We start from the raw sequence: 27,695 nt of genomic DNA on the forward strand, positions 1-27,695 counted from the left end.
TGGTGGTGGTAAGTATTCATGAAAAAGGTAACATTAGTGAATGGGCAGCATGAATTCTGGAAATAAACAACAAAAAATCTCACACAGTGTCCCTTTAATCTGAGGGAAATTCAGAGTATGGTAACCTAGCAGAAAAGAAGCGGTATGGTTTCATTGTTGGATGAAGAAAGTGCCAAATGTTAGTGAAAAGGACTGGAAGGGTGCAGTGGCACACAACACTTAAACTTCATACTATAAAGTTGGTGAGTTTCATGTCTTTCTAAACCAGTTAAATGTGTTTTAGGAATGACTGTTTCAGTGCACCTATGCAGCCATTGTCACACACAGACAAACACACAAGTACAGGCACAAGTACACACACACACACACACACACACACACACACACACACACACACACACACACACACACACACACACACACACACACACACACACAGAGAGAGAGAGTTTGATTCGTTTATTTGGGAGGACCAATAATTATTGAGAAAACAATACAGCGCCCCAAACAATGTTAAAGAAGTAATAATGTGTCTTTTACACACACACACACACACACACACCTCCGGTTCCAGCTCTCCTCTTCGTTTATAAATGGATTTTTCTCCAGTTAGGCCATCGATGATCTTTGAGTCATCAAGCTCGCCCAACACCTGATTCTTCAGCCACTGCCGCTCCTTTCCTTTCGCCTGAAACCCAAATGTCATGACACATCTTACTTTGATCTTGCTTGCACAGTTCCATAGTTTTATCCACAACCTCATAGTTTGTCTCCTCCATGTACGTAGCATGTGATATACATATGCCCAATATCAACATGTCTCAATACATTACCTGAATGCTGATCAAAATGATTTGTGCTGCAAAGGTGAGCTTTACCTCATATTAATGGTATACCTTATTTGGGGTGCCAACATTTATGCACATGCCTATTATTGTTTTAATCCACACACAATTGTTTCTGTTACACCTATTAAAATTATTTCACAACTGAAATGTTTCTCTTTCCTGCGGTTTAACATATTGTATGTTGAAATGAAGTTGCTGCGTCAAAAACTCTACAAAAGATAAACCAATGTAATCTTTTTCCAAAACGGTATGTGATATATCCCCACATTTCCACATTTCCCCAATAAATGCATTATAAGAGCAAGCAAGGGGAACTTGCACACCTGAATGCCAATGCAATAGTGCTAATAAATGGATTACCTGAAGGCTGTCCAGAATGATTCGTAGAGACTGAACTTGCCGCTGTACTCCTCCAGCAAAGCGCTTGTAAGTGGCAGCATCATACTCGCTCATCTCAATCTCCTTAAGTCTGACAAAAATAAAAACAAAATCACAGACAGTTGACATTCAGTGTCATGACCATAACTGAATCATTTATGTCATTTATGACATTCACATAATGTTTATGACATCCATGCCTGTGACACTGGCATCAATTTAAGTGTCACCAAGCATCTAATTTCATTTCTGAGTTGAGATATGAATCTTGTAAATGTGATACAAATTGCTGTATTTCATGAGCACCAGGGGTTTTTTTTACATCCATTTAATGCAAATTTGAAAAGTAATGTACATTTGGAGATCCCTAAATGTGATTCAAAGCGTCATTCCTCCAAGTCTTATTTAGCTAAATAATAATGAAAAACAATTAGGCTAGGACTAGAATAGCCATACAAACCACACATATTACAACTTAAACATATACCAGTACGTACTGTATATATGATGTATATGTGGAATAAGAAATGACATTACTAGTACCTCTCTTTAAAAGCCTTCTCGCCCATCTCACGTGCCGCCTTCTTGACGTCATCAGGAACAGCATCCTTCTCCGCCTCAGAGATCTGGTAGACTTTGTGTCCTGCGTCTAAACGGTAGGGGCCCCCTTTACCCCCCAGGCCTGCTGTGTCTCTGCCTCCTAGGGGGCCACATCAAAAGCACTTTGAGCTAAAAGGTAACACTTTTTAAAGTGAAAGTGAAAGCCCATTGGGAAACTTCAACTCCCATTGTCATAGTGACACAGCACTCCACAGCACACAAGTGAACACTGCACACACCGAAATTGCATTTATGCCTCACCCGTGCAAGGGGGCAGCCCTCAATTGTGCCCCTAGGGAGCAGTACCATGCTCAGGGTACCTCAGTCATGGAGGAGGATGGGGGAGAGCACTGGTTAATTACTCCCCCCACCAACCTGGTGGGTTGGGAGTCGAACCGGCAACCTTTGGGCTACAAGTCTGACGCCCTAACCGCTTACCCATGACTGCCGAGACGAATTAAGAAAATTACAATTGGCATAATCAGGGCCGCTGACAGCTTTGGCCAGGCTCGGGACAAAGTCATACTGTATGAAAGGGCCCCCCACCCAATACATACAATGTAATAGGGACCCAATGCTGAGCCCTCTTTATCCATCGGTGCGGGACAACTGACCCCTTTGTGCCTCCTGTTTGGCTTCCCTCAGCAAAATGAATATACATGTAGCATATTTAAGGTGTCCTTCCCAGATTAGTGTATAGTGTATAATGTTATACTGCATATGAAAAACTTCTTCACTCATTCTCTAAATCAAACAATAGACAATAGACATCATGTGAAAAGTAACAAGATTTCATACAAAAAGTCTCAGGGGGAAAAAAAAATATTGTGCTCATTATAAATAATAATAATAACAATAATGAAATCTGGCCACAAAGCAACCCACCTGTGCCTCCTGCCCACTGGTTTCCTCCGACATGCGGTGCGTTCTTGGGGTCAATCTTGCCATGTTTGGGAGCGTTCACATCCAGGCCACTGTCCCTCTGAACAGTAATCTAAAGGACAATAAACACATGTAACCACGTGTGGGTCATTTGGATTGTTTGGAGATGAAAACACAGATAGAATCCAGGATGCGTCAAGACCCCTCGCTGGTTTCCTTCTAAAAACATCTCAAATCTCACCTGGACATGGGGTCACGGTCTAATGGTTAAAGGGGCTCTAGGTAGGATTAAAAGTCTAATTAATCACTGTCCCAAGTCAGCCGCTACTTGTTTGAGTCATTAGTAGGTGAACCATGACTCTAGTGACCACTTCCACGGTTCGCTGTCAGAAAACCCCAAATGCAACTTTTGACAGCGTGGTCCGAACGAGTGTCGTGGGAAACACTTCCCATACGAAACGAAAAATCGCTTTACATACCGTATTCATGTTTGTATCAACAGCTGGCATTCCACAATGAAAACATTCTCACAGTGCATTTATTTACACAGCATTTTTTCATGACTGTAGATTTTGAGACAGGCTTTAGTTTAGTTTAGTTTATTAGGATCCCCATTAGCTGGGCACAGACCCAGCTATTCTTCCTGCGGTTCCTGGGGGCATGCCACAGGCACCGCACAAACAACGTCATCCTACATTGTGCCCCTTTAAGGAGTTGGTTTTGGGATCAGAGGGTTGCTGGTACCAATCCCACCCTGAACGATTGGGGAAAAAAAACTGTATCCCTATACCTTCATCTGAAGTGCCCTTGAGCAAGGCGTGTAACTGCTCCAGGGACTGTAACCAATACCCTGTAATAACTGTACGTTGGTTTGGATGAAAGTGTCAACTTGTAATTTAACATAAATGTAGACTGAGGCCTACGTAACCCCCCGGCCCTATGTTGGTGGATCCCCTGAAGATACTACACTTGGAAACTAAGATTATACAGAGAGAAAAATACTGAACGATGCAAAGGCGTTCTGAAAGACTGACTTGTATTGGACGACCATCCTCTTCTCCAATCATCCTCCTCCACTCCAGCAGAGAGCGCTGCAGGTTCTCTAGTCCAGTCTCCCATAAGCGTACGTAGCCCCCCACGTCCACAGTCACGACCCCTCCTGTGCTCAAGGGTGCCATCAAGACATCGGTGTCGGACAACTTTGACACCCAGGCAGTGTAAGGGGACACGGTTGGGGATCTGAAATGATTAAATCATGTAATTAATCAGTAAAAGAAGTAAAACACAGGTATAAGATCACCTAATAAACACGGTAACATTGGGTCATAGTGAAGGTCCACGACAATGAAAACTAGTAAATCATTTTTTGACAGCAATAGCAACTAAGATGTCCCTTTTTCTCAATTCGGCATTGAACGCAACATCGAAAAAATCCTCAGTACAGTTTTGTAGCCATTTGTGGTCAAAGGCCTGGAGGTCAAAGTCATTTGTTCCTGAATTCTTAGTCCAAAGTCAGCTGTCACTGAGCGAACAGAAGGAAATCACAGAAGAAGCCTTTACCCTCAAAACAAATGTTTTTTTTTCTGTTTTGAATGTGGGAGTAGAGATCCAGTATGCTCCCTATCCTAACTGCCACAGATTCTCGCCATCAAAATGTAATGTAGTCAAAGTAATCATCTGGACATGATACCTGGGAACGGGGACATATTTGACCTTTTTGGAGTTGAAGTCGGCAACCTCCAAGTAGGCAGCGGTCATGGGCGGTGTGACATCTGTGGAGAAGACAGAATCGCAATGTCAATAAATGACTCAGTAAGTATGTCTTTGCAAAAAGTAACTGTAAAACTGTTAAAAACGAAAAAGCTATTTGTAAAGTGACGCATGCCATTACTAAGGGATTTAAATCTGGCCTACAAAGGCAGTAAGTACACAAACACTGAAACAGGCCTTCAAAGTATTGGTATTACGGTAGGGACACATAGACGCGAATTTGGTCAAGCGAAGCGAACTTGGCCATTCATTCCTATGAGGGAGGCGAAGGTAAGCGAACAGGAGCGAAGCGAAGCGAAATTATTCAACCAAGTTTAATATTATGCAAATAAGGAGCGAATTTCAACAAAACAAATGTTTCATTCGATTTGATTCGCTGCGAGGACGATTGAGCTGTCAGAATGGAACCATGGATTTCGCCTCTCTTTGCCTCGCTCGTTTTGCCTCGCTCGTTTTGCCTGCTATATGTCCCTAGCGTTAGGTTGGATATTGCAAATTTGACAAAGCAATACCTGTAAATCGGGACACATTTGGACCATAAGGCTTTGTCACCAGATAAAGGAGGGAGGTAAAGACTATTTTCAGTCTTAATTCAATTTTGACAAAATATGTAGTTATTTCACTTTTCCTTTGTAAAACTGTCAAAACTGTCAGATAAAGATCTTACCAGGGTAGATTTCAGCAGTAGGCACTTGTGATTTCGGCAGGGCTCTCACCACCTGGTTTGCGGTTGGCAAAGTGACACAGTTGATCCTCTTAGGGTCCCCTGTGCGGCGGCCCCCTCCAAAGAACATGTCCACATCTCTGCCCGCAGTGAGCTCCGTGGGTCTTCCAAATGTGTACACCTCATTAGGAGACTGGCAAATACAAACATTGCATTAGCCAATGGAGTAGTAGAGTAAAGTTAAGTATGTTTTATTAATGCAGAGGGAAATTGAGGTGTCTGTCAGCTTACTACATCAATACACAAATATAGCTGCAAGCAGCAATGCGGGGCCAAGCAGTAAACTTGCCCAAGTCGCCACGGCAACAGAAGGAAATGCAGCACCCCCTTTGGCCCAAATCTCGCCAATGTTGGTGCGCATTCCTTGTAGGGGAGTGTGATCACGTGAACCAAGCTTAGTTTGAATCAGTTAAAGGGCTGCCGAGATAGAAGCTCACTTCCTGTTACCTGTTGGTGGCGCTAAAGAGTTTGAGCTGGGGATCTGGATTTTTTTTGGAAGGTCATGGGATCGACTAGTATGTGTGCAAAAAATAGCTAATAGAATCTGACCAACGGTTGCTGAGATATGACCTCACTTCCTGTTTTGCCACTTTTACGACAATTTTGATTGGCTGTCACCTCCAAACGATAAGAGGTATCAAAAATTCTTTGGATACCCTAATGCCTATCAGTCTGAAGATGATGTGTACCTTTTTGCAGGTCATTCTGACAAAAATTGTGTGACAAGTAGCATTTTATTGAATTTTACAAAATTCAAAATGGCGGAATTTCCCTTCTGCGTTGACATAACGTCATATAGTGTGTTGGATTCGGCTTGGCCCAAGGATTCTAGTGATAATAATGAGACTTATATTTTACATCGTGCATATGGTTGAAAAGCTACAGGCAAAAATGTAGCTACACTTTTGACCTGTTGCTGGCGCTACAGAGTTTGAGCTGGGGGTCTGATTTTTTTTCCAGTAGGTCATGGGATGGACATCTATGTGTGTACAAAATCCTAGCCGAAACCGACAAAGGGTTGCTGAGATATGACCTCACTTCCTGTTTTGCCACTTTTACAACAATTTTGATTGGCTGTCACGGCTAAACGATAAAAGATATCCAATATTCCTTGAGACCCCATATAAAGCTCAGTACAGAGATACAATATACCGAATTTCGGGCGAAATGGTCAAAAATTGCGGGAAAAATAACATTTTTATTGAATTTTACAAAATTCAAAATGGCGGGAAAACTATCCAGGCAGAAAATGACGTCATAGGGTGCGTTGGATTCGTCTTGGCACAAGGATTCCAGGGATACCAGGTTTATGAAAATTGGCCCAGCGGTTCAAAAGTTACAAGCAGAAATGTACCTGCGACTTTCACCTGCTGGTGGCGCTAGAGTATTGGGGCTGGGGACCTATAACTCGCTGTGGGTAATGTTGATGCTAACTCAAATATGTGTGCCAATTTACAGCATTTTTCTATGTATGGTTCTATGGGCTACCATAGACTTACAGTGAATTTTACAAAATTCAAAATGGCGGCATTTCCCTTCTGCGTTGACATAACTTCATATAGTGCGTTGAATTCGGCTTGGCCCAAGGATTCTAGTAATAATAATATATTTTACATCGTGCATATGGTTTAAAAGCTACAGGCAAAAATGTAGCTAAAATTTTGACCTGCTGGTGGCGCTACAGAGTTTGAGCTGGGGGTCTGAATTTTTTTTCAGTAGGTCATAGGATGGACTACTATGTGTGTACAAAATCCCAACCTAATTCAACAAACGGTTGCTGAGATATGACCTCACTTCCTGTTTCACCACTTTTACGACAATTTTGATTGGCTGTCACGGCAAAACGATAAAAGATATCTAATATTCCTTGAGACCCCATGTGTAGCTCAGTCCAGAGATACTATATACCAAGTTTCGGGCGAATTGGTAAAAAATTGCGGGAAAAATAGCATTTTTATTGAATTTTACAAAATTCAAAATGGCGGGAAAACTATCCTGGCGGAAAATGACGTCATATGGTGCGTTGGATTCGTCTTGGCCCAAGGATTCCAGGGATACCAAGTTTATGAAAATTGGCCCAGCGGTTCAAAAGTTACAAGCAGAAATGTACCTGCAACTTTGACCTGCTGGTGGCGCTAGAGCGTTGGGATTGGGGACCTATACATCGCTGTGGGTAATGCTGAGACGGTCCCTGATATGTGTGCCAATTTACAGCATTTTCCTACCTACGGTTCTATGGGCTGCCATAGACTTGCTAAGGAGAAGAAAGGTGCCTATATAATAAATATAGCTGCAAGCAGCAATGCGGGGCCAAGCAGTAAACTTGCCAGACTCGCCACGGCAACAGAAGGAACTGCAGCGCCCCCTTTGGTCCAAATCGCGCCGATGTTGGTGTGCATTCCTTGGAGGGGAGTGTGATCACGTAAACCAAGTTTACTTTGAATCCGTTGAAGAGCTGCCGAGATATGAGCTCACTTCCTGTTACCTGTTGGTGGCGCTAGAGAGTTTAAGCTTGGGGTCTGGAATTCTTTGTGGGAGGTCATGGGATGGACTACAATGTGTGCAAAAAATCCTAACAGAAATTGACGAACGGTTGCTGAGATATGACCTCACTTCCTGTTTTGCCACCTTTATGACAATTTTGATTGGCTGTCACCGGCAAACGACAAGAGGTGTCCAAAATTCTTTGAATAACCTAAAGCATATCAGTCCCAAGATGAAGTGTACCCTTTTGTAGGGCATTCTGACCAAAATTGTGGGACAAGTAGCATTTTTATTGAATTTCACAAAATCCAAAATGGCGGACTTTTTTCTTCCAATTGACATGAAGTCATATAGTGCGTTGGATTTGGCTTGGCCCAAGGATTCTAGTGATAGTATTATTTTCAAAATTAGGCATACGGTGTGAAAGCTACAGGCAATAATGTAGCTAAAAATTTGACCTGTTGGTGGCGCTACAGAAATTGAGCTGGGGGTCTGATTTTTTTCCTTGTAGGTCGTGGGATGGACATCTATGTGTGCACAAAATTCTAGTCGAAACCGACCAACGGTTGCGGACATATGACCTCACTTCCTGTTTTGCCATTTTTACGACAATTTTGATTGGCTGTCACGGCTAAACGATAAAAGATATCCAATATTCCTTGAGACCCCATGTGTAACTCAGTCCAGAGATACTATTTACCGAATTTCGGGCAAAATGGTCAAAAATTGCGGAAAAAATAGCATTTTTATTTAATTTCATAAAATACAAATTGGCGGGAAAACTATCCGGCCGAAAATGACGTCATAGGGTGTGTTGGATTCGTCTTGGCCCAAGGATTCCAGAGCTACCAAGTTTATGAAAATTTGCCCAGCGGTTCAAAAGTTACAAGCAGAAATGTACCTGTAACTTTGACCTGTTGGTGGCGCTAGAGTATTGGGGCTCGTGACCTATAACTCGCTGTGGGTGATGTTGATGCTGCCTCAAATATGTGTGCCAATTTACAGAATTTTCCTATGTACGGTTCTATGGGCTGCCATAGACTTACAGTGAATTGTACAAAATTCAAAATAGCAAATTTCCCTTCTGCGTTGACATAGCGTCATATAGTGCGTTGGAATCGGCTTAGCCCAAGGATTCTAGTGATAATAGTATATTTTACATCGTGCATATGGTATAAAAGCTACAGGCAAAAATGTAGCTAAAAATTTGACCTGCTGGTGGCGCTACAGAGTTTGAGCTGGGGATCTGATTTTTTTTTCATTAGGTCATGGGATGGACATCTATGTGTGTACAAAATCCTAGCCGAAACCGTCAAACGGTTGCTGAGATATGACCTCACTTCCTGTTTTGCCACTTTTACGACAATTTTGATTGACTGTCACGGCTAAACGATAAAAGATATCCAATATTCCTTGAGACCCCACGTGTAGCTCAGTCCAGAGATACTATATACCGAGTTTCGGGCGAATTGGTCAAAAATTGCGGAAAAAATAGCTTTTTTATTGAATTTTACAAAATTCAAAATGGCGGGAAAACTATCCAGGCGGAAAATGACGTCATAGGGTGCGTTGGATTCGTCTTGGCCCAAGGATTCCAGGGATACCAGGTTTATTAAAATTGGCCCAGCGGTTCAAAAGTTACAAGCAGAAATGTACCTGCAACTTTGACCTGCTGGTGGCGCTAGAGTGTTGGGGCTGGGGACCTATAAATCGCTGTGGGTGATGCTGAGTCTGCCCCGAATGAGTGTGCCAATTTACAGCATTTTCCTACCTACGGTTCTATGGGCTGCCATAGACTTGCTAAGGAGAGGAAAGAGGTGACATAATAATAATCGTAAGAATATAGCTGCAAGCAGCAATGCGGGGCCAAGCAGTAAACTTGGCAAAGTCGCCACGGCAACAGAAGGAACTGCAGCGCCCCCTTTGGCCCAAATCTCGCCAATGTTGGTGTGCATTCCTTGGAGGGGAGTGTGCTCACATGAACCAAGTTTATTTTGAATCCCTTAAAGGGCTGACAAATATAAGCTCACTTCCTGTTACCTGTTGGTGGCGCTAGAGAGTTTGAGCTGGGAATCTGGATTTTTTTGTGGGAGGTCATGGGATTGACTAGTATGTGTGCAAAAAATAGCTTAAAGAATCTGACAAACGGTTGCTGAGATATGACCTCACTTCCAGTTTGGCCACTTTTAAGACAATTTTGATCGGCTGTCACGGCCAAACGATAAGAGGTATCAAAAATTCTTTGGATACCCTAATGCCTATCAGTCTGAAGATGATGTGTACCTTTTTGCTGGTCATTTTGACAAAAATTGTGTGACAAGTAGCATTTTATTGAATTTTACAAAATTCAAAATGGCGGAATTTCCCTTCTGCGTTTACATAACGTTATATAGTGCGTTGGATTCGGCTTGGCCCAAGGATTCTAGTGATGATAATATATTTTACATTGTGCACATGGTTTAAAAGCTACAGGCAAAAATGTAGCTAAAATGTTGACCTGTTGGTGGCGCTACAGAGTTTGAGCTGGGGGTCTGAATTTTTTTCAGTAGGTCATAAGATGGACATCTATGTGTGTAAAAAATCCTAGCTGAAACCGACAAAGGGTTGCTGAGATATGACCTCACTTCCTGTTTTGCCACTTTTACAACAATTTTGATTGGCTGTCACGGCTAAACGATAAAAGATATCTAATATTTCTTGAGACCCCATACAAACCTCAGTACAGAGATACAATATACCGAATTTCGGGCGAAATGGTCAAAAATTGCGGGAAAAATAGCATTTTTATTGAATTATAGAAAATTCTAAATGGCGGGAAAAGTATCCAGGCAGAAAATGACGTCATAGGGCGCGTTGGATTCGTCTTGGCCCAAGGATTCCAGGGATACCAGGTTTATGAAAATTGATCCAGCGGTTCAAAAGTTACAAGCAGAAATGTACCTGGGACTTTCACCTGCTGGTGGCGCTAGAGTATTGGGGCTGGGGACCTATAACTCGCTGTGGCTAATGTTGATGCTGCCTCAAATATGTGTGCCAATTTACAGCATTTTTCTATGTATGGTTCTATGGGCTATCATAGACTTACAGTGAATTTTACAAAATTCAAAATGGCGGAATTTCCCTTCTGCGTTGACATAACTTCATATAGTGCGTTGAATTCGGCTTGGCCCAAGGATTCTAGTGATAATAATATATTTTACATCGTGCATATGGTTTAAAAGCTACAGGCAAAAATGTAGCTAAAATTTTGACCTGCTGGTGGCGCTACAGAGTTTGAGCTGGGGTTCTGATTTTTTTTTGTGGTAGGTCATGGGATGGACTACTATGTGTGTACAAAATCCCAACCTAATTCAACAAACAGTTGCTGAGATATGACCTCACTTCCTGTTTCACCACTTTTACGACAATTTTGATTGGCTGTCACGGCAAAACTATAAAAGATATCTAATATTCATTGAGACCCCATGTAAAGCTCAGTCTGGAGATACTATATACCAAGTTTCGGGTGAATTGGTCAAAAATTGCGGGAAAAATAGCATTTTTATTGAATTTCACAAAATCCAAAATGGCGGGAAAACTATCCTGGCGGAAAATGACGTCATAGAGTGCGTTGGATTCGTCTTGGCCCAAGGATTCCAGGGATACCAAATTTATGAAAATTGGCCCAGCGGTTCAAAAGTTACAAGCAGAAATGTACCTGCAACTTTGACCTGTTGGTGGCGCTAGAGCGTTGGGGCTGGGGACCTATAAATTGCTGTGGGTAATGCTGAGTCAGGCCCGAATGTGTGTGCCGATTTACAGCATTTTCCTACGTACGGTTCTATGGGCTGCCATAGACTTGCAGAGGGATAAGAATGGTGACTAAATAATAATAATAATGAAGAAAACCTACTAACTCTATAGGGGCCTTCGCCAGCTTCGCTGCTTGGCCCCTAAATACCAGCTAACACTATAGGGGCCTTCGCCAGCTTCGCTGCTTGGCCCCTAATAATAAGCAGAAAACCTACTAACTCTATAGGGGCCTTCGCCAGCTTCGCTGCTTGGCCCCTAAATACAAAAATACACAGAGACCTAATACACATTAGGTCTTCATGTATTTTTGTTGTATTTATGTGTCTTTCAGCTTACATAAATACACAAATACATTCAGATGATTTTATCCTGGGCCCGGTTGTAATGTTAGGCTACATACTGCATGTTGGTGAGTACTGCCCTTTCCTACTCATAACCATCCTGTGCAATAACTAATGTGGTGTGATACTAGCAAAGACCATCATTATCATACCATGTCAGCTTAACCCTATTCAGACTGGGCTTTTTTTGGCATTCCTGGGCCTGGGGGGGGGGGGGGCCCTTTTGGCCCCCCCCCCCCCTCATAACTCATGAACAGAATACAGTATGACTACGAAACTTGGGGGAGATGATCTACATATGGACATCTATGAATGCCATAATTTTTGTGTAATTATCTGGTATTATGACGTCATTATGACATCATTATCTTATTATGCCCAAAATCTCGCCATAATAGATTTTCCAACAAATTTAGGTAATGCACTTAAATTTTTATGATTTTATGCTTCAAACCACTTAAATTCTCACAAAGTTGTCTGATGCTAATGGAAATAACAAAAAAATATGAAAATATATGGCGTCATAGATATGGTAAAGTGATTTTTGGTCAGACATACCTGTCAGAAAACCGCAAAAATGATAAACCTTATCTTTCGGTACCTAACTGTAGCCAACTAAATGTTAGAAAAAGTCACAAAGTTTCGTAGTCATAGCTTAAGTCGTTAAGGAATTATACGACATCAAAGTTGGTGCGGGCACTTTTAGCCCCCCCCAGTCTGGATAGGGTTAAATTAAAAACAAAAGTTAAATCCAAAATTTCCCCACATTCTCACCATAAGATCAGGGAAGCCCACGATGACTCTGCCGTAGGAGCTGGCGTCGCAGATGAGCCGGTTAGGTGAGTCTATCTTCTGGCCCAAGGCAGCGCTGAGGTTTACAGTAGATAACTGGCTACTGGACACCTGCTGGGGAACAGGGGGTTCTGATCCTGGTGTTAAGGGAAGAAAAAAAGAGGCTGACATCAGTCATCAGTCAAAGCAAGAGTGTTTGTGAAATTGTTTCTACTAATCTCAAAAAGCAAGCATTTATTACATTACATTGCATTTGGCAGACGCTTTATAACCAAAGCGACTTACAAACGAGGACATAATCATAGCCAACATCACTAGCAGATACAAAGTGCACAGGAAATATACAGAACAACAAGTGCAGATGCAAAGAAGAGGGTTTTTTTTTTGAGTACACACACACACACACACACACACACACACACACACACACACACACACACACACACACACACACACACACACACCATGTCAAGAGTCTGGCCTGGGGCTAGGGCAGCTCAAACATCAGTCTAGTAGATAGTCACGCAAAGAAAAAAAAAGGGGTCATTTCACCTGAAATCAGACCTTGCCACTGAAAAAGCACACTAAGTTGTATCAAAATCTGTGTCAGCCGGGGCCAAAAGTGTCTGATTTCAGGTGAAACTATCCCTAAATAGAGCACGGCACAATCCTGCAATACAATTTAAATAGTTGAATATGTGTCCTAGGCAGTAACTTAAATCACGTGTCCAGGGCATCACAGACAGACAGACAAACAGCCAGCCAGCCAGACAGACAGACAGACTCCCCTCCTCTGTCTGTCACAAGCTCTACGTTCATCTTCAATGGGGAGGAGGAAAAGAGGCGCAGTGAGGAGAAAAAGAGGCACAGTGAGGAGGAAAAGAGGTGCAGTGAGGAGGAAAAGAGGTGCAGTGAACGAATAAAAGTCCTGTGCTCACCTGTGCTCAGTCCGAAGCCCTTCTGATGCGGTTCCTCAGTTATGGCGTGTAGTTGGCAAACTGCAGAGTCATCTGCACCCATGTGCAAAGGCTTCGTTAACAAGAACTTCCTAATGGCAGTAAAAAAAATGTCAGTTGGCAAGATACAAAACAGAGTCTAGAGCAATGTGCAGTGAAAACAACAATATGGGACTTAAATGCATGCAAAGTCAATTTGGAGCAGGCGTCACTCTTTCTTAATTATTTAAACTCTGAGGGTGCTGGCCCAAATGTTCAATTGAGTATTTCAAGAAGGAGGCCGCACCTTGCATATGCACTGTACAATAAAAACACTGCAATGTGCGGCTTCCTTCTTTTGAAATTAAAAAAAATTAAATGCATGCAATCAAATTATGCTAATAGAGTTAAATATGTGTGTACAGTGGAGTATGTAGCATTGTACTTATCTAAAACAGTAATAGCAATAGATAGGAAACCTCCGTTACAGGGATTAAGAAAAATGGAAAAATTTAATTAAATGAAAGAAATGAAAGCGCCATTTCGGGCTGCCCCTTGCACGGGTGAGGCGTACATGCAATTTCGTTGTGTGCAGTGAACATTTGTGTGCTGTCACTGTGGAGTGCTGTGTCAGAATGACAATGGGAGTTGGCGTTTCCCAGATGGGCTTTCAAAACCCACTTGTTGGTGTTGCTCTCATTAAGAAGCCAGCGGTCCTCTGCCACCAGGAAAACAGATTTCACGTTGATCGGAAGTGAAATTGAGTGAACCGTTCCCTCCAATACATCCAAGACATCCAGCTGATTCCTGCAGAAGAATTATAGACATTTTGCTTCAAACAACTTCACAGTAATTTCAAAGAATCTCTGCTAACAAGGTTATGCTTAGTTTGTAAGGGTTGGTTTGGTTGTCAGTATAGTAATGACATTGCACTTAACATTTTCAGATTGGTTGTCAGAAGTAACATTGCACTAAACATTTTCAGATTGGAAGTAAATTCTCTATGAAGGTTGGAAATTGGCCAAAGTCTTAATTATTCTGAAATACCGTTAGAACATCTTCAGTGCTTCCTATGGTCTTGAGTGTTTCCTAACTAGAATAAATATATTCACCCCTTCTGTATCCAAAACCTTACCCCACCTTCCTCCCAGCTGTTAAACAAATAGTTCAGCATTTTACACTTCAAGCTCTCCAAACCATTTGTGATAAAATACGATTAAGAGTGAAATTATGTTTATTTGCTATCATTGTATTAGAGGACGCTTCAAAGCCACTTTTGCCAACCAATGTTAATTCTTGTTGGTGCATTGGCATTACAACACACTAGGTGAAAAACCTCAGTAAAACTTTCCCAGTCACTTTCCCAAACTTTCATTGGTCAATACTCAACATCTGTGATGTATAGTCAGTGAAATATCTATGCTACTTTTGAAGCCATATAGTAGTTATAGCACTGTAGGTTTAACTCTCTCTGAGTGTCAATGAAAACTTACCCATCCTCTTTGTAGAAAAGAACCCAATTATTCTGAGAAAAATTGCTGCACATTTTGAAGACAGGCTGTGGAATGTGTTAACAAAAACAGCTGTTAGTATATATTTTTATGCTTACAGAAAATAAGAGATGATTCCAGTACGGAGGGGAATTTACCTTACTACTCTCCTTGTTACTCCACCATTTAGAGGGCGTGTGACTCTGAACAGGCTCTTCTGGATCCTGACTCAGCACGAATCTCCTTGCTGCTCCAGTCACCATGTCCACATGCATTACTGTGTTGCTCTACACATGTGAAGGAATGACGTGATTTAGATACTTTGATGACATTTTACATGACGGCAGCGTCATAGATATGACATGACAGTGTCATAACACAGTCATAGATGTGTCATAAAAGTTACGTCAATGTCATTCACATTTTATGACTCGTGCCATTATATGAGATTCGGTTATGCTAAAGACAACCCCCAACAATGTCAACTTTTCATGATCATAAAACATTTATGACATTGACGTAACATTTATGACTCGTCTATGACTTTCTCATGACATTGTTTTGACACCATTGTGATACTGTCAAGTCATGCCTATGACGCCGGAGTCAAGTATCTAAAGTGTAACCCAGACGTGGGCAAACTCAGGCCCGGGGGCCACATGCGGCCCGCTCGGCCATTTCATGCGGCCCTCAGAGCCTTTCCCAGAAAAAAATGCAGACTCGCATGGTCACTCATTCTTCAATGCGCTACCTAAAACAAGGGTCTTGGAAACCGGAATGGCATAACTGACAATGGTGTAATTATGCTGCCATACACCAATTCTTATTATTGGCACGGGCAAGTTGCCTACGACATCCGGCCCTTTGGTCAACTTTCTAAACCCAATGTGGCCCTTGAGCCAAAATAATTGCCCACCCCTGTGTAACCGATACTTTCGGGTAGCATGCAATAAAAAAAGGGTCAACATCAGCTCTTGTTTTGTGCTGAAATTGTTAATCTGTTGGAGAAATAGTTACCCACATATACACAAGAGAAACTCACCTGTTCTTCATGTAGAATGACCTGGCCCTCGAGGGGTTCACCAAGTGGTGCTAAACTGACCAAAGGCTGCCAGACACCACCAGCGACACGTGGGAAGGTTCCACCGAGCTCCACACAATGTACCACATTTGCTCTTTCTTTCATTGCATAGATGGACACTGGATTACAGGTGGCCACATAGATGGAATCTGAAAAAGTCAATATTTAAGTATATTAAGTATTTTTTTTTAAATACCTATTAATTGCTTGACTGACTTCTTGACTGACCAAAATTCCCTCAACTGTCGGAGGAAGTATAGTCATTACTTACACGAACCTGTAAAACGTTCTTAAATGTGTACTAGTGTTCAAGTATTCACACAGCTGAAACATACCCTTAGCAGTGGCAACATCACAGACAATGTTGACCTCATTCATGGGAATCTGCCAATGTGCATTTTCTTCAGTGAAGCTCAGTGCTCTGGACTCGTGTCTCTCGATGGCAAACGGCTGGACACGCATAAACACTGGGCCCTATGGTGCAAACCAAATAGTTAATTCAGTAAGATTCAGTCTGAGTTATGATGACTTACTTTTTTATATTACCTTTTAGAGCGAAAAATATATATGTACCTTGATGTCAATTTTATGAGATTCAGTGGGGCACAGTAGTTTGCGACGTGCATTGCCAGTTTGGTTTATTGTCCAGTATCCAGACATCTTGCATTCAGGTAGGGGCAACCTAGCGAAAATATTTCAACCACAGTTATTACAAAAAATAATTTACAGCTAAATATTTGTGATTTGTACTAGGCTGTTTTTCAAAATCACTACATTACTTGGTACTTTCTGATGACTAACATTTTAACTTCACCGACTGAACTCTCTCTCTGCTGTTGTTCAATATGTCTTAACAATTCATCCAGTCTTCAGTACCTGACTATAAAGGCTTTAGTCAGTACATTAGGTCGAAACTGCTTCCGAGTTGGATTACTGTTTCATCTAGTGGATCATTATGTTCGTTTGGAAATTTCAAATGAGGGGGGGCAAATGTATGGAGTTGCCGAAGATGGCTAGCATGATTATCATTGACTTTCAAATCTTTGTTTGAGACTTGGTCTGACCTCGTGCATAACAATTAATGTTTCCCAAACAGCATGGTTGACCCGCCTCCTTCGGTTTGCTACTGGTCAATCCTAGAAAAAGCTGTGTCAAACTTTAAACCAAACATTCTCTTAGTACCAATAGAATGCTCTGCTTTAACCACGTCACTGCCTTGAACACGCCTCTAACCAGGGCCGTTGGAGCTGCTCAAAGTTGATTGGTAGGTGGAGTTCCCGATTTTTCCGGAGCTCAGAAACGATATGCATATCGCTTGTGGCCTGACTAGAATCAACGCCGAATGTGTTGCGTTACTAGGAGGGCGTAGCCTGGCTACATCAAACCAGGAGAGTCATCAAAGCCGGCCAACGCTCAATTGGGGTATGTGATGTTCAGCGATGTTTGAATAGCCATAGTAATTTGTGTGCACACAGTTGCAAAATTCAATGCATTGGTGGTAATAACGTACCTGTGTGTACCTTAAATGAACTTTGCTGGTTGATGTCTCCTACTTCTCTGATAACTCAATTTGTCACTAAAATTTCAATTTCGTAAAAAGTGTAAAGGGGATTGTGAAACACCTTGGCTAGGGAAGTGTATTTCCGAACGGTGTGCTCCATTATAGACAAGAAAAATCCTCTTCTCCCATCCTCCCTTGATTCCAGCATGTCCAAAGTCCCTCTCAACGGTTGCTGCATGTGTAACGGAGGCCAACTAGCAGAGTTGCCGTGGATCATCAGTAAACCTCCCGCCCGAAGCCTCATACAGTACGGTAGCGTTGCCTCGCATACCCGAACCGATGTGTTGACAAGGAGGTGGCGAGTTTGCGGCCCCGAGGGGGACGGACGGACTGTGCGGGAACACCTCGGTTACACTGGTGCCATGTCCCGGATGGGAGTGAGATTCAGGGGGGTGAGTGTAAAGGGCGGGTTATGCTCTGTTTTGAGCCTCAACGCAGCTAGTCAACGCAGTAAGTTTTGCTCCATTCTAGGTCTGCGCTATCCGTATCCGTCGCAAGGGTAGGGGCAGCGAGATGATTGTTCAAACTGCCTTCAATTCAAGGAGTAAACTAGACGTGTCTGTTGTTTTGTAGCTACACAGAAAATGAAAATGAAACATTTAATATTTATGTCACGTGCATTTTGATCGCACTAGCAGCCACCAGGGTAGTTTGGAACAAAGAAGTGGCTCATTGGTCGAGAATAGGTCGCACGAAGCTGAATGTTTCCTCAGAAACACTGTACAACTGTCCCGATGTAACTTCAGTGTTGCAACTTGCAAGCATACGTGTTATCTTTGGTTCGTGTAAATAAATGAAACTACAAAGCACGGGCAACTTATTTAATGAAGAGCTCACAGTCCGTAGCCCGACGAAGATTAGAACAAGGAAGTAGCTTTTCGTTCTCGAGGACAGAGCAGGCTGGTCGAGAGGACCAATCACAGCGGCTCCTGCTGCCGTTAACTGCGTCGCTGTCTGCGAGCAGTCACATTTTCAGGGGTGCACACCAAGTCACTGCGGAGGGGGAAAAAATAACTGCGTGGCTGTCTGCATCATGATGCAGTGAGGTTAAGGAGCATAAATCACCCTTAACAGAAGCCAACTAGCAGTGTGGCGTGGAACGTCAGTAAACCTCCCTCCCGAAGCCTCATACAGTACAGTAGCGTTGGGCTATCGGACTGGTCCTTTGCTCAGCGGTATCCTGCTTTTACCACATGGACACTTCCAAATAGTAAAAAAAAATATATCAGTATAGTACCTTCAAGCCCTGCAGTTAAGGATGCATGTGTGACAAAAAAAGAAAAGTTTTAAGATCTCTCTCTATATTTGTTAAGTAATGGTCTCTAAGGAACTCGACAAATTGTCATATTTGCCATATAGACAAGGGGTTAAATTAAATAATGCACAGTCTGTCAGTATTTAGGAAATACAGTATACTACTGTAGAATATACATACACGTAAGTTACTTCAGTGCAGTTTTTTGCAGACCAAGGTGATCTGAATGGTAAATTAACTGTATTTTTCAACTCATCACCAAATCACTGGAATAAGATAGTCAGAGACGAACAATACTTTTCATACTTTCTGACACTTTTATTACAGTCTTTAGTGATTCTACATGTTATTTGATCCACAATGTATTCCCAAGGCACATTTACATCAAAGGATTAAATTTACCTGAACATAAAAAATAAAATAGAAGTGAGGCAGAAATATAAACAGCATTAAAAGTAGGATGCTTTGAAAAGACAGTACTATACGAGTAGTATATTTTGTGAATTACTACTCACTGTGAAGCATGTACAGGCATGGCATGTTCTGCTCTAAGGATGTATTTTACATTATAAATTTAAAATATAGTACATTTTGCTCTAGAATAACTCCTACCCCAACTGAATTCCTCGATGCTCTTTGGCTGAAATCTAAGAGAGAAGTGACATAGTTTTGGCCCATCTTGTCCATCTGAATATTCTGTCAAGGCTATCTTCACTCAAAGACCTCAATCATAATCATAGGCGTGCACAGATAGGGATGAGGTGGTGCTAAAGCACTTGCCCCTTTGCCCTACTGAACAAAAAAAGCCCTTTGAATGGATGCAACAATAATGCCCCAATACAACTTAAAAAGGCAGCCGGAAGTTCCATGCCCCACCCCAATATGTCTGTGCACGCCACTGATCATAATACTGAATTCAGGAAGGACTGAGGTGTGTGTATAATTAGTATAAAGTTTCGGGTTATCTTACTCCTTAGCCAGATGCACACTGCTGGGCTTCGCTCCAATAGGGATGCCATGTTTGTGCAAGACTGTAATCAGGACCTCACGAGTATCCTTGTTGTAGGAGTCGAAGTCGAAAACGTTCTGTACCACACTGGCAAGCCCTTCATCCGGAAATTTCTGTAAAGGTACAAACAGTAATACAAGATAATATTAAACTATAACACTATACTATTTGGAACATAATTTGTTTCTAAATGTTGGCCTAGATCCAAAATAGGAAAAAATCTAATTCAAAGCTTAATCAGTCTCACATTGCCTGTTTAGAAAAATGTTGATTGAAGCTACACAGGTTACAACAAGAAGACCCTCAAATGCATAGTGAGTACAGCTAAGAAGATCATTTGAGCTGCACTCCCCTCCAGGACACAAACCAACCTCCCCACAAACTGTTCAGACTCCTGCCCTCTCAGTGGTAACAGTTGCTGACAATCAGCAGGAGATTGTTGTCTTGCACCATTTGGCCAGCAGGTCTACAGTATGGTACTTAGTCACTCTTATTGATAATACCTAACAGTGTTGTATCGTTCGTCCGCACACTCCACCAGGTGGTTTGAGCTGTGACTTGTGTTTCTCAATGGGGACTCTACAGCCCCCCAGGAGGGGGGTGGGGGTATTGAGCACAAGCACACTTAAATTTAATACTATGTGTATGAAACCGATCAAAGCTGCCACTGTGTTTACCTGAAGATGCTTAACAATGTTGACCACTTCTCTCGTTGAGTAAGGGTACGTGATGGTGCCCTTATCTGCCATGGCTCGCAGCTCTCCAAAGGCAGCTACAAGCTTATTCAGAATCACTTCTGGGACATTGGGCCCATATTGCTTTAGCATCGCCAGCTCGGCTTCCGCCTCAGGATTGTCAACAGCGTGACAACTGAAGATATCACCTGAGCAGAAAAAAATTCTTCAATGTAAAGACAGTAAACCATCATACGGTATTTTACAAAGCAAAACGATTCTTCTGAATTCAGACTGTGAATTACTTACCAAGTGCAAGGAAAGGAAGACCCGCACACCGATGAGCCCAAAACGTGGCCCGAAACGTCACGAAAATTTAAAAAGGATTAAAAGGGAGCTCATTGGTGTGCGGGTCTTCCTTGTCTTACATGAAGTTTGACCCTGCACCCAGAAAAAAAAGAGACTGGCTGTGCTTGAGATCAGACTGGGATTTACTTACCAAGTGCACCAAAGAAATCATTCCCCAAAAATGGGAAACCAGGGCGGTTGGCCAGAACAACCATCCTGAAGTCAGGATGCATTACAATCACATTCGGGTTTTCAGATGCTTCTAAAACAAAAACAAAAAACAAAAAAAAATAAGCATTAGCAAACATTACTCATGTTATTCTGTACAGCTTGAAAACATTTTATATAAAGCCATTAACCCATTTTAGCCCAAGCCCTTTTTGGGAAAAGGTTCCCTCTCCCTATTAAAACCTAAATATCTCAGCCTCCGAAGCACATAAAATCATGAAATAAGTTGCATTTAAAAGCTAGAACCTTCATTTTGCACTAGCATGTGTTCATTCAGCTCTAACATACCCATATCTTAGATCAGTGTTTCCCAACCTTTTTTTTAAGGGACCCATATTTTTACTATTGTAAGCTTTGGTGACCCAACCACGCGATCGCCTGCACGAGACAGCGTCACAAGATGCCCTCTGTTTCCTGCCAAAACTCATTTTAGTTATTTTATTCCTCAATTCGTCTTTGGTCAAATATAGGCTAAATGTTAAATGTAGCACTTACAATTTGTTGCTTCTATGCATTTATTAGTTGAATGCTTTGTCATTTATTCAACATGGGCTTCTATATATATTTAAAATGAAACCCCTTAAAATCAAGAGGGCTCCGCGGCCCCCTGTGGATCTTTGGCGACCCATAAGTTGGGTCCCGACCCATAGGTTGGGAACCACTGTCTTAGATGAAATGGCTCAAATCACAAGAACCTTAATGCAGTGTATATGTCGCTCCAGGACACAATGGCTTAAAGCATAAGTAAATGAGAATTTCAGCGCCTTTGAAAAATATCCCATGTATGCCTACATATGTCCTATGTATGTGGCTACACCGCCATTGCGTTTACTGTATGTATGCTGTATAAGCGCATCAGAGAATTCCAACTTGTTGATTTGAACTTGTTGGGAGTAGTACCTGACACAATCCTTCTTCCATCTGCCAGAATCATGGCACCGTCCTCCACCAGTGTCTTCAGGATACATGTGACATTGGTGGGCGCTTTATCTGCCTCATCAATGACCAGTATACGCCCCATTTTCACAGCTTTAACCTTTACACACACACACACACACACACACACACACACACACACACACACACACACACACACACACACACACACACACACACACACACACACACACACACACACACACACACACACACACACACACAATAGATTCAATAATCTACTATCAATTACATTTTAAACAAATATTCTGGCTTTCTAATAATCTGTTCAAATATTCAAAACAATGACAGAGAAAAAAATGAATTTTTAACTCAAAAAAGGAGGCATGCCTCACATTTTCTTTCAAAGTGAGTCCAGTCTAACTAGGACCTTAATGGCAAGACAAAATAGCTACACGGCAATGCCAATTTCTAGTCAAAATGTTTGCACCTCTCTTAGCAAGTTTGTCCAAAAATTGTGACTAAAATGGTCCAATTCATGATGCTGCCTAGCACATACAGCCACCACTTGGGAATCTATACTGAAACACAAACACAAGTTTGGTGTGTAATATATTCCACTTCAGATACTGACCAAGGGTGAATCCTCATACACAATGACCCCGTCTCGCACTGAGGGCTGCAGAGTTAATGACTGCACTGTTGTGTCTCTGTGTGAAAAAAGAAGGCAGTAACACATATTTTTAACTGACAATTTCAATTAGGTGTCTTTGGAGGGTAACTCAATATGGTGACCTAATTCATCGTGGTTTTCTACAATCTTTTCCATCACCCTGGAGGTAGTTTGATCTGAATAAGCCTTTTCAGAAATACAGATGCAGAATCCCATGGGTGATTTTTGCACTAGTTACAATCAGGCCATGGGAACCTGTGGGACTTTAAAATAACTTTTAACAGTTTGAACCTGCTTTTTAGGGTCAACAGGGAACCAAATTGAAGTCTGAACAGTTGTGGTTCTAGATTATAATTAGTCTTTATTTATGTGTCATTATTTTGTTTCTAGTGTTTCATGAAATCTTGATTAGCCATACTAAGCAGAATGGTGGATGTTGTTTACAGTGCTACTTATGTTCCACTGAAGAAAAGATACAAAATGTAATCGTCAAATGGATACATTTGTTAGTTTATATGTAAGGAAGATAATTTAAAAAAAGGTAAAGAAATGTGGTCAGCAAAAATATCCAATAATACAAATAAGTCTTGATGGATTATTCCTACCTATGAAGTTGGAGGTATTCTCGTGGTCGGTTCATCAACTGTAGAAAGTGGTCAACGACCTTATTTTTCCCCACACCCTAACACAGGGAAACAATTGCTTTTACTGCTTTAAAAAAGTCTAATGAATGTTATGGTAAAGATAATGAATTAAACAATGTCATGCATTTGTACTCTTTTAATCTCATTTCTACAAACAGACCCCCTTTTGGACCTTCGGAGAGGAAATTCATACGTCTTTGATCACATACCTGATTTCCCACTAAGAGCAGATGTTCACCTAGCAAGAAGTCCTTCAGCATGTCCTCCATCACCATCATGTGCTGCAATGGCAGAAAAAAGGGAGGGAAAACATCCTGTGTTCATATACAGGCTGGACCAAAACAAACCATCATAGCACACAGCTGAAATACAGTATATTGCAGTTTTGCTTGGGCTTCTTGCTGTTTGGCAGTGTCTGAATGCTCCAAGTACGGTTCCACAATGGGTTCTTACTGTAATTTATTAAATTAATATCACAGGTGTGTTCTCAACACTGGACAACCATACACATTTTTTGAGAATTAAAACATTTTTCCTTGTAATGACAGTTCACACACTGTTGTATAATGCAGGGATTCTTAACCTTTTTGACGTCGAGGCCCATTTTTTCCAGTACACAGTGTCCCGGGGCCCATATTAGCCATGTACAGTATATCACGAAAGTGAATACACCCCTCACAGTTTTTGCAGATTTTGAGTATATCTTTTCATAGGAAAGCATTACAGAAATTTCACTTTGACACAATGATTAGTGACCTTTTAACAACTTATTTAACCACTTAAATTTCTTGTTCACTCAGAACAAAATACAGCCCTTTATGTTTGAACATGTACTCACAAAAGTGAATACACCCTAGATGAAAATCGGGTAGAGAAGGGGCTATGCTGGCTCGAATCGTCTCGAAATGAAACTAAATGAAAAGGGATGAAAAGGGAGGTCATCAGTGTGCGTTTCAACTTTTCTTTGCATTGAACTTTTACATTTTGAGTCTGCATCTGGCTTAAATAGATTGGTGTGAGATTTGAATGCAATCCTATGGAGAATATCATGATCTGCTTCAGTAGTCACAGTGCATGTTGACATGCATGTTTCTTTTAGGTGTATTTCAGATTGCCAATGTTGACAGCATTCATGCTTCCCCAAACCATGTCAGTCCCACTACCATGCTTGGCTATTGAGAGGATACAGTTTTTTTGTAAAACTCACTTGTTTACCACCACACATGCTTGACACCATCTAAAGCAAATTTGTTTATCTTGGTCTCAAGAGAGATGAACAGACCAAGGATATGGATCACTGGAACCATGTCGTGTGATCTGAAGAGACCAAGATAAACAAATATACTTTAGATGGTGTCAAGCATGTGTGGTGGTAAACAAGTGAGTTTTACAAAAAAAAAGTGTATCCTATCAAAAGCCAAGCATGGTAGTGGGACTGACATGGTTTGGGGATGCATGGATGCTGTCAACATTGGTAATCTGAAATACACCTAAAAGAAACATGCATGTCAACCTGCACTGTGACTACTGAAGCAGATCATGATATTCTCCATAGGATTGCATTCAAATCTCACACCAATCTATTTAAGCCAGATGCAGACTCAAAATGTAAAAGTTCAATGCAAAGAAAGGTTGAAACGCACACTGATGACCTCCCTTTTCATCCCTTTTCATTTAGTTTAATTTCGAGACGATTCGAGCAAACACAGCCCCTTCTCCACCGGATTTTCATCTGGGGTGTACTCACTTTTGTGAGTACATGTTCAAACATTAATGGCTGTATTTTTTTTTTTTCTGAGTGAACAAGAAATTTAAGCGGTTAAATATGTTGTTAAAAGGTCACTAATCATTGTGTCAAAGTGACATTTCCGTAATGCTTTCCTATGAAAAGATATACTCACAAATCTGCAAAACTGTGAGGGGTGTATTCACTTTCGTGATATACTGTATATATTATTATATTACATTATATTAGGCTATATTATATTACATTACATTACATTATAATTACATTTTATTATGACAATAGGCCTATAATATAGGCTTATAATATTCATATAAATTATAAATAAATAGGTTATAACTGAAGTATTTTTTCCACAAGAAATAGCCCTATATTAATTAATATCACTCATCAAATCCACGCACCGTTAAGCAAGTCAGAGTCATTCACACATTTGAATACCTCTGACAGCTCAAAGTTTGCCTGACAGCTCTTGACTTATGCTTTCTGATGAATCTGCTGATCGTAAAGTCAAGACGCTTTTAAGTGGAAACGCAAAGCGGGAACAACAGAAATTCTGGACGGAAAACTTTCCAGTATCACGCAAAATTCGTTAAAGGACTGTCATGTTGGGGACACTTGGACAAGTAGGCTATAAGGGATAAAGATTCAGTAACTAGAATTATTTTGGGTAGAAAAATCGTTGACCACCTATTTTTATAGGCCTACTAAAACGCAAGGATATTACGTGGCCAAATCAGCTGGGAACCGTAACCGGTTGGTAATTTCTCTTTTTTCAAATAGCCCACAGCAAAGAGTGTTACCATCACAGGGTGTATTACTGTCTTGTTCTTAATGAATCATTAATTCATTGCGTTATGACAGAGTTGCGTTACTTGTCATTGCGTTATGACAGAGTTGCGTCTGAGGGAAAGACGCACGTAGTCTATTTGAGATAAGCGGTCCCACGGCCCAAGCGGCCCAATGGTGCGAAGCTGAAAGTTGACTGCAGCCCTGGAGGTTGTGAGCGTGGCCCTATGGTTAAGAATCCCTGGTATAATGCACTATTATCTATGCCTCAAGTTATTGTCCCCTAAAAGCTAGTCATCAAGACCAAATCCCTCGTTTTTATCCCAAAAAATCTTTTCAGCAATATGCGACTGACAACTGACACTATTTCTGCGTCCTTGTAATAGAATCCGACTTCATTATACTATACCTCACCTATGAGCTTTCATGATCCTAACTATGATTTCTGTAAAGAGAATTTGAACGAAAGCATAGATGCATGCATTTGCATGACTTTTATCATGATAGTCCAAGTGATTAAGGAGATAGTAATTTCCCCAGCCATTCTGCGTATGCACCATTGTTGCCAGATTTATAATAATGATCATTTTTGCACCGTAATTTTGACCCCTGTACAGCGTACGATCAATCATTTTTTGCTTTTGGTATGATACTTCGACATCTTTTTCCATCTGGCAGCACTGGTATGCACCTACATGTGGTAAGAGTTACAGCAGGAGTAACAGTAATTTATTTGTCACATACAACCCTAGCCTTAGGCTAGCTTGCAGTGAAATGACAGTAACTCCATATGTGCAGAAAAAAATATTAATTAATTACACATCTTAAAATAAAAGTAGACAATTTTCTTAATTGTCCATCCATAGCTGTGTAGACTCAACGACAAGGTGGAGTTCTCTGTGGAAACGTAAACGTGGCGTACATAGCTGTAGTGAAAAGTCCACTCTGGTGTGAGATGAGTATGTGCAGAAGGCAGATAAAAGGGCTGTGTGTGAATGTATGTCAGTGTTGCATGCTTGCCAGCTTTATCCAGCACAGACGAGGACGAGACGAAAATCAGGTTGTACAAAATTGGGACATGGCAGTGCTTTTTATATCCTCCATACAGAATCTGGATCATCTCTACGGATGTTGTCTACGTTTTTAACTACATAGCCGATTAATACGTCTGAGGAAGAGAGGAAGAACAGAGCTCTCGGTCTCTGCCATGTGAAAAGACGTAATACAGTGCTGGTCATAAGTGTAAAGACCCCAGTAGAATGTTAAAGGTGCTGTGTAATAGGTTGAAAGCAAGCTGGTCCACTTCAAATGAGACTGGGCCAAGGATGACTGGAGCACACGGGATACGTTTTGCTGTTATTTATTGTGATGCAAGCATAACTAAATTGCTGTGTAACACTTAAGTAGTTTATTTCCATGCAGCCCATTCACAAACGTTACCGTTTTCATGAATACTAACCACATACATCAAATTCTAAGTATTTATTATGACACATACATGAAAAAGGGGATCTTCTCCATGTCCGCAATTTTTAATTTCAGATTATTTTACAGAGCATTTTAGCTGCAAAACGTACTGTGCGACTCCTTGTCTATCACTTGGTTATTGTTTGAAAGAAGCCATTTATTGTAAAAAAAAAAAATGTATTTTGTATTTTGTCCTTTGAATGAGTTATAACAGAAATAGTAATCAAGTATGGAATTTAAGTAACTTTTTCACTATGCGAATAAATATGATGTTGAAACGAATGTCGAT

General features: G+C 41.2%; 1 protein-coding gene across 1 annotated transcript in view; it reads right to left on the reverse strand.

Moving 5' to 3' along the window:
• vwa8 (von Willebrand factor A domain containing 8) overlaps positions 1-27,695 on the reverse strand; it is a 53,195-nt gene that overhangs the window by 5,713 nt on the left and 19,787 nt on the right. The window contains exons 20-41 of the mRNA XM_063213061.1: positions 23,616-23,687; positions 23,368-23,444; positions 22,724-22,799; positions 22,093-22,228; positions 21,116-21,226; positions 20,620-20,825; positions 19,904-20,055; positions 16,691-16,799; positions 16,453-16,591; positions 16,079-16,266; positions 15,195-15,323; positions 15,040-15,104; positions 14,228-14,353; positions 13,550-13,659; positions 12,594-12,748; positions 5,146-5,335; positions 4,399-4,480; positions 3,743-3,947; positions 2,712-2,820; positions 1,770-1,926; positions 1,209-1,317; positions 563-688 (exon numbers count right to left, since the gene is read on the reverse strand). Coding sequence (XP_063069131.1) covers positions 563-688; positions 1,209-1,317; positions 1,770-1,926; positions 2,712-2,820; positions 3,743-3,947; positions 4,399-4,480; positions 5,146-5,335; positions 12,594-12,748; positions 13,550-13,659; positions 14,228-14,353; positions 15,040-15,104; positions 15,195-15,323; positions 16,079-16,266; positions 16,453-16,591; positions 16,691-16,799; positions 19,904-20,055; positions 20,620-20,825; positions 21,116-21,226; positions 22,093-22,228; positions 22,724-22,799; positions 23,368-23,444; positions 23,616-23,687 — 2,829 coding nt within the window. The remainder of the gene's footprint in view (positions 1-562; positions 689-1,208; positions 1,318-1,769; positions 1,927-2,711; positions 2,821-3,742; positions 3,948-4,398; positions 4,481-5,145; positions 5,336-12,593; positions 12,749-13,549; positions 13,660-14,227; positions 14,354-15,039; positions 15,105-15,194; positions 15,324-16,078; positions 16,267-16,452; positions 16,592-16,690; positions 16,800-19,903; positions 20,056-20,619; positions 20,826-21,115; positions 21,227-22,092; positions 22,229-22,723; positions 22,800-23,367; positions 23,445-23,615; positions 23,688-27,695) is intronic.

Source organism: Engraulis encrasicolus, chromosome 13 (genome assembly GCF_034702125.1).
Source record: "Engraulis encrasicolus isolate BLACKSEA-1 chromosome 13, IST_EnEncr_1.0, whole genome shotgun sequence".
Taxonomy (NCBI): Eukaryota; Metazoa; Chordata; class Actinopteri; order Clupeiformes; family Engraulidae; genus Engraulis; species Engraulis encrasicolus.